The sequence below is a fragment of the Eurypyga helias genome, unplaced genomic scaffold, assembly GCF_000690775.1.
Source record: "Eurypyga helias isolate BGI_N326 unplaced genomic scaffold, ASM69077v1 scaffold14440, whole genome shotgun sequence".
Lineage (NCBI taxonomy): Eukaryota > Metazoa > Chordata > Aves > Eurypygiformes > Eurypygidae > Eurypyga > Eurypyga helias.
The window spans coordinates 7,806-15,037 of record NW_010225144.1 but is presented as its reverse complement, the minus strand read 5'-3'; the positions used below and the strand labels follow the sequence as shown (position 1 = coordinate 15,037).

The 7,232-nt window shown below is 39.2% G+C and overlaps 1 protein-coding gene across 1 annotated transcript in view; it reads right to left on the bottom strand.

The window, feature by feature from the left end:
* TRA2A (transformer 2 alpha homolog (Drosophila)) overlaps positions 1-6,551 on the bottom strand; it is a 16,006-nt gene extending 9,455 nt beyond the window's left edge. The window contains 3 exon segments of the mRNA XM_010148308.1: positions 1,369-1,557; positions 4,281-4,452; positions 6,018-6,551. Of these exon segments, the coding sequence (XP_010146610.1) occupies positions 1,369-1,557; positions 4,281-4,313 (222 nt within the window). The 5' untranslated portion in view covers positions 4,314-4,452; positions 6,018-6,551.
* Positions 6,552-7,232: the final 681 nt, after the last annotated feature.

Genomic DNA, 7,232 nt, shown 5'->3' with positions numbered 1-7,232 from the left:
TGAAGACATACGAAGCTGTAAAATAAAAAAGACTGGCACATGAGTAGGACAAGAAATACTGTGCAAGTACTTTGAATGTTTAATGTTCTACAAAATAGTCACATTTTCAAAATCCCACTGAACTCAGTGCAAAGAAATACAAGGATAAATTTGACAGTAGGCCACTAAGGACAGACACACAGCTATCCACCCCATTAACTCCCCCCTCAACCAGTCCAAGTGACAGTGGGACAATACACACGAGACACTGAGGGAAGTTTTGCGTCCTTTTGCTTACCCTTATAACCTGCACGAACCCTTCCCTTCCCATAAACAGATTCTCGGCTGCATCATACCAGAAACCTGTCCAAGATCGACTGAGCCTAGTCCAACCAAGTTATCCATGGAACATTTCCCCTCCCCCCAGCTTTAAAATATCAACTAGCATCAGAGTTTTCATTTTTTTGCTACTGATAGCAGGTTCCACAGCTGTTACCTTCTGTCCCTTCAATGCCAAGTGAGAAAAGTCAGATCCAATCATTATGAATATACTTATCTAAACAGAATGAAACAGCTAATCTGAAACATCTGCCCAAGACTATTACTCCATAAACGAGATGGTTGAAGTGTGACTCAGTTCACCCAAAAGAAAGAGGTAACCCATAGTGAAGGCTTAAGGAAAAAACAAAGTTGAAAAAAGGGTGTGTTTACTTTTAACAGCAATTTAATCTACAAATTTCAGTAAAGGCAGTAAAGCTCAGAGCATCCTTGCACAGATAAAAAAGTACTGCTTACTGTGGTGAACCATAATACAGGTTCACACCCCTCTGATTCCTTCCTCACAGACCAATTACACTAACAACTCAGTCCAGCTGTTAACACCCATCCATATAATTAGCAAAGTCACTGACCAAGGCACAAACCCCACTATTTTTCAAATGCATGACAACATGCTTTTAGAGAAGAAAATGGATGTAAATAGAATATTCAGAATTTTGATAACAGAGAAAACTCTTTTGAAAAGTTTTTTCAAAATATTTCAAAAATACTAGGAGGCTTCTATGCCTGCTACGGGTTTCCTTTTGTTTTGAAGCAACAGACTAAAACCAAAGCACAGGGCTCATCAGTGATTCAATACAGACAGCTCATACTCAAAATGAGCCCAAGCATCTAAAACACTGACCTAAAATGCTTCATCCGTTTAAGAGTGCCACGGTGTTTTGAACAAAATATTTTAAATTCATCTCACCTCACATGGGAGAACCTGCTAGTGTATACACCCAAAAAATTGTGTCCTGTCCCTTCAAACCTTGCCCGCCCCCGCCAAGATACCCATGAAGACAACGCACAAGGAGCACACCCATTAAAAGTAGCAAAGCACGCATTTACCTCTTTAGAATCATCAATTCTCTCAAAATAAACGAAAGCAAATCCTCTTGATCGTCCAGTCCGTTGATCATAAACAACATTGACACCAGTCAAAGGTCCATAACGGGAGAAGACTTCACGCAAATCTCTCTCGGTAGTATACAAACTGAGACCAAACACTCCAAGGCATGTATTGGGATCTGGATTAGCCTGGCAAGACAAACGTTCAAGTTAAAAAACAAGTTGTACATTCCTGTATCAGAATTTGTCAATTATTTCACCACTGGTACTGAAGAGTGCATGTTGCCTCCGTTTGCACACACTAAATGCATTTGAGCTCCTAAGCACAGACAGCTGAACCACAATTTAGCTTCTACTAAAACTCCCCAGCACCACCACATCTCTTACCCAACTATACCGAAAGTTTCTCTCTGTCCACTCGTAAGCTGGATGAAAATCACCAGCTTCTTTCACACAGACAGCAACAAGTGCTGAAGACCAGTTCTGCGAGACTGTAACCCAAAAGCAGGCACGCTTCTACAGCAAGACTTGGTTCATACCCAAGCGATGTGGGGTACAGAGCTACTTAATATACTGCACTTCAACCAGAAGTCAAACGAAATAGTACAAGCTACTGTAATTCATTTGTCTTTTAGGTTCAAAGTTTCTCCACATGCCAGGAAGTTCATCTAATGCCAATTCCTCCGTAGGAAGTATTTTGATCAAAATGAGTACTTCTGTTAAGCTTCTGGCACCTGTTACGCTAGAGGCAGCAATTTAGAAAGGCAGCAACAGGCATAGGGGTTTCATGTTTCTGCTAAAACAGTAACTGCAAGTCGACATAGCAGCAACAGGCATAGGGGTTTCATGTATCTGCTAAAACAGTAACTGCAAATCGACATAGTTGAAATTTGTATTTCAGACTTTCAAATCCACTGGTAACAGTCATTTATGCCTCAGAGCTTGCCTTTCAACCTGATTCAAAGATTGAACAGGTTTAGATCTTGTCGTGTTCTCTTCAGAGCTTTTGTTCAGATTCCATTGTGAAAATAAGATTCCCAAACTACTCATATATTTGAAATTTCTTTCTTTACATTTGCAAAGTTCAAACTTTTGTTTTAAGACTAAGTCTTCTACAGTTCCTTACTATTGATTAAAAGCACAAGAAAAACTGGTAGTTTGTCATTTGAAAGTTTTAATTATACAGCTTTAGGTTTTTTTACTCCATTTCAATCTACCTGACAATTCAGTGACATTAACAGCTATACTCCTTTTATTACTGAAACTCTTCTAAGCCTAATGAAATCTCCCAGTCTATTAAACCACTGTTCGTACAAGTCCCTCCACACAGTACGTTGTCAGCGTTGTCCTTTTTCACTCCGCCCTTGCGCTTAAACCCTGTTGTCTTTTTTAAGGCAGGAGAAGTACCGAGAATCAGCCGGTGCACCCTAACCGATCATCACTAGAAGGACTAATGACTGCAGAGGACAAGGAGACAGCTTCTACATCAGGTTTTGGTAATGCCTCCTATCAGCAGAGTCTGCAAGCTCTCTCTACAAGGTCAGAAGTGGGAAAATTGCTACCAATTTTCTGGGTGTCTTTAGGGTCTTGTTACTTAAGGGATACACATCTCAATGATTAGAGTTTCATTCTGATGCTCCTAGAACTACTCCTCAGAATTAATGTGACATTCACTCCAAAAACAAGTTTCGGGTCTCGCAGTCATTTCCAAGGCAAAAAGGCTTCTTCACAGAGCAAAATATTCTAATATTTCCTGAAGTAGTAAAGTGGATCATTCATCTTTCATCAGAAACCTGCTAACCTCTTTGAAGTTCAGTTATGCCTGTCAATTTCTCAGGACTTTAGATTCGTATTTACTACACCGTGATTACACACTGGCAAACAATCCACAAATAGTTTATGAATGTTGCTTCACAACAGCTTAAGCCGCTCTACATTAGCACTGTGGTAGCCTTGCCCTTTTCCACACACACTCTTGTCTTCTCCCTCACACTGGTATCATCTGCTCCTGGTGAGCTGCTTCACCAAGCTAGGCCTGCAAAAAATCTATACTCTTTTTGGCAGGACTCGTAAAAATTTTGGAGCAACTTAAAGGATGAGAAAAGTACCACGGCCCTCATCAAGGAAGAGACCTGTGTGTAACAGCACTCATTTGGATCAGCCTGAAGAAATGTGGAACCAGAAGCTAAGGCACTGCAATGGATTATAAAGGAGGCCATTGGGAAGAACATCTCAGAATGACATATGATCAGTACCTCCAGTGCTGGTTGGTGTACCTATACTTCCTCCTGTCCATACAGAAATAATGAATTGCTTCTCATTTAAATTTTGAGAGGCTTACTGGTCCCTTCTCATAACTGTCAATTTTTCTAGGGTATTAAGAATTTACACATTATCTAGTAACACATGGGTTTATTTCTTCAAATTCATTACCCAGAGGTACAAAATCCTAAGCAACCTTCAACGTAACATACTGCATGTTATAAGCAAATAAACACGTGAGAATTTTCTACTTTGGGTCCTCTAGTCAATCTTATCAGTACTTTCAGTTTGGCTTTTATAAGCAAGGGTGTACACAAAAGGTCTTGTTTGTGAAGGGCACATATAATTGAAACTATAACAAAAAAGCCCAGAAGGGTTCAACTTCTAGAGCAGATAAAAACAGATGTCACCCCATCTGCACACACTACCTTGAAATGGTATAGTTTTTCCGAAAGTTTCCACAACTGCCTTGCCAGTTGCAGGCCCAACAAAGCGCCCAGCTGTAAGGGCAAAGCTTGCTGCACCCCCTCCCAATTCCCGTAACCTCCAGTGACAAGATAGAAGGTCAAATCCAGCCTACAGGTAACCTGGACTACACTGACAAAAGTGTCAAGTTTTGTGGATACTCAGCCTTGATGAACATGACATACTCTGCTGCCAGTGTGCCTCCTCCTGTTGGACATGGGAGAATGGCTACGGCTCCTTCGACGACGGTATTCTGGTGTGTACGATCTGCTTCGAGAACGTCTCCTATGGGAATGAGAATGGGAATGGGATCTGGAACGAGTGTAACGTCTGTGCGAATGTCTTCTGGACCTGGATCTTCAACAAAGAGAAAGCTTTTAGTTAGGTCATATGCACATAATATACTGAATTCTAAGCCTCACATTTCCTAGTTTTCCAGAATCTCTCTACAACTAAAATAGTCAAGTTTCTTCCACTTTGTGCGTCTAAAGATTGCGTGAATCTCTAATAACCCACTTGGGAGCATGATTTTTAACTTTTGACATACAATGAGGATTATATTCCCGACAAAAAGTTCAAAGTTTAAACTTACATCAGCTTGGCTGGACATGTAACTAACACTTACACAATGATACAGAAACCAGACAGGCCACACTGTAAAATACTGTCTTGGCTGAAAAATGGAAAGATCTGGAAGTGCTGCAGTATCTACAAATGAAGTTCACCTAGAACTGAAAATGATTCGAGACCAAAAATAACCTGCTTAACTCCTCAAGCATTTCTTTGCAGAAATCTAGCCAGCGATAAGCTCAGTTTTGAACTGGCATCATCCCATCAAAGCTGTATAATTTCATACAGTCATGTCCTAACAACAGGTAGTTTTCTGGCTAAATGTTGTAAGAAGAGAAGCTATAATGTTGTTGAATTTTGGGAATTGAGACTGCACGAGTATGAAGTGCATAAATCGGGAAGATTGATTACTGATCTCTCCCAAGAACTGGGGAGGAGGAACAACGTAATACTATGCAACTCTCCTCTTCCCCCTCCAGGGTTACAAATGCTGGTTTCTCTCTCCATAGATGAGAGAAGGATTTGGTAGCTCTCCCGATTTTCTCTTGAACCATCACACTAGTCAAGAGACAAGAACATAGGTAGGATCAGCCAGAAGTTTTATGACATATTTAGAGAAAAAACAGACATTCCTCCTCTATTCTGAGCAAGCTCTCTCAGAGCTCTAAAACTTTGTCTCTGCACACAAACACTTGGGGGTAGATAGAAAAAGGACAGAAAAATACATGTACAGCATAAAAAAAAAAAATCCTTAAGCTCCCATATATCAAGAAGCTATGCATGCTCAATTCAAGCTGCAATTTTCGGATTTTGTTTTTAAAGCCTCCAATGAAGGAATGTCAAGGACTTCCCCAAGTAGCATCTGCCAACATTTCCAACGGTTACAGGGCTCACTCCTTAGTTATCTAACCCAGACTACCTCTGCTGCAGTTCTCCCTTAATTTCCACACACACCCTCCAAGCAAGGTCTACACTAGAGTTCCCCCTCAAAAGATTTTGGGGAAAGAAGGCATAAGCTTTTACAGAAGTGAGATGTAATTCCTTCTGAACTGAGATACAATCCATTTTCTCTCTTCTAGAAGAGATAAACCTACAAATTTTAACTGTGATTTCTACATTACATCTATTTATGTTACTTTCTCTACACATACCCATGCTTTATTACTCATGGATTCTTTCCCCAACTTTGTCCACCTGTATAACCACTAACATGTAAATAAACACCGTCCTCTTAATACACCCCAGCACGTTTAGTTTTCGTAACAAGGGGTGAAAAAAAACCTCACTGATGTAGCAAAAGAACATGCGTAAGCAGTAACACTGAATTAACATGAATAACTTCCTGTACATACCTCGATTTTGATCTTGACCTAGAGTGCGATTCAGAATGTTTGGAAGCCCTCGATGGACTGCGAGATCCTGACCTGCTCTCCGATTTTACACGAGCAGGACTCCCAGCTGGGGATTTTGACTGGGAGCGAGACTCCTAACAAAAAAGACAGTATTAAAAATGGTATTGGTTGTACAAATGCCTAACTCCTAACGTTTAAAGTACAGTAATTCTATTATATTGATTGCTCCTGAAAAACAAATGGTTAGGCAATACCCTCCAAAACAAATTTCATTTTGCTAACCCACTGTTAATATTGTATGCTTTCCTCAAATAGGTCCCTGCTTGAACCAGATCACCAATTCTCTATTAACTAGGTAATCATGCAAATTCATCTACAACTTGATCATACAGACACTGGAACATAAACCATACATTTACTTAACCTAGGACCCATTCATTCTTCCAGATTCTTTTAATTCTACTTCACTCTTGCTTTCTACTTTTCTTCATTCTTCATTGAGTTTTTCATTTTTCATACTTCGTGTATTCTTCCCCAATTCAAACAATTCATTATAGCCTTAAAAAAACATTCAAGTGCTTCTATCTGACCAATCTTCTGTTCAATTTTTTCCCCCATTCAATTTTAATTTTCTGATCTTTAATACTTTTCATTAGCCTTCTTTTATCTTGATTTATCTTCCACATTCTTGGAAAAAACTCTTCAATTTCTTCACGAACATTAACCTTAATGGAAAAAGAACATTTAGTATATTTAAGCACGTGGGGATTATAAAACTCTGCTGGAGTTCAGATGTTATCTACCAAATTGAAAAACCAGCAGGTAAAGTGCAAGAAACTATTTTATAAAACAACTTAAAAAAAAAAAATCTTTAAAACTGTATAAGTGTCTACGTTCTAACAATGAGCTTACTGAGATCTCGGTGCTTTACTGTATTTTCAAAGCTACCCTCCTCCCCTTTCAGGTATTTTTGTAAGATACAGATACACTAAAAACTAATTAGCACAAATATATTAAAGTATTGATATCAGTAACTGTGATTTCCCCCTAAAATAACAACTATGTACTTCTCAGTATTGAATACCCCAAATTCTACTCCTAGATGTTACTACCAAGACACTCTCATTCAACAAAATGGCTCAAGTTTTCCAGTCAAAACCTATTTATGCACATACTTACACACAATACATGCACATATATATGCAAGACAAATTA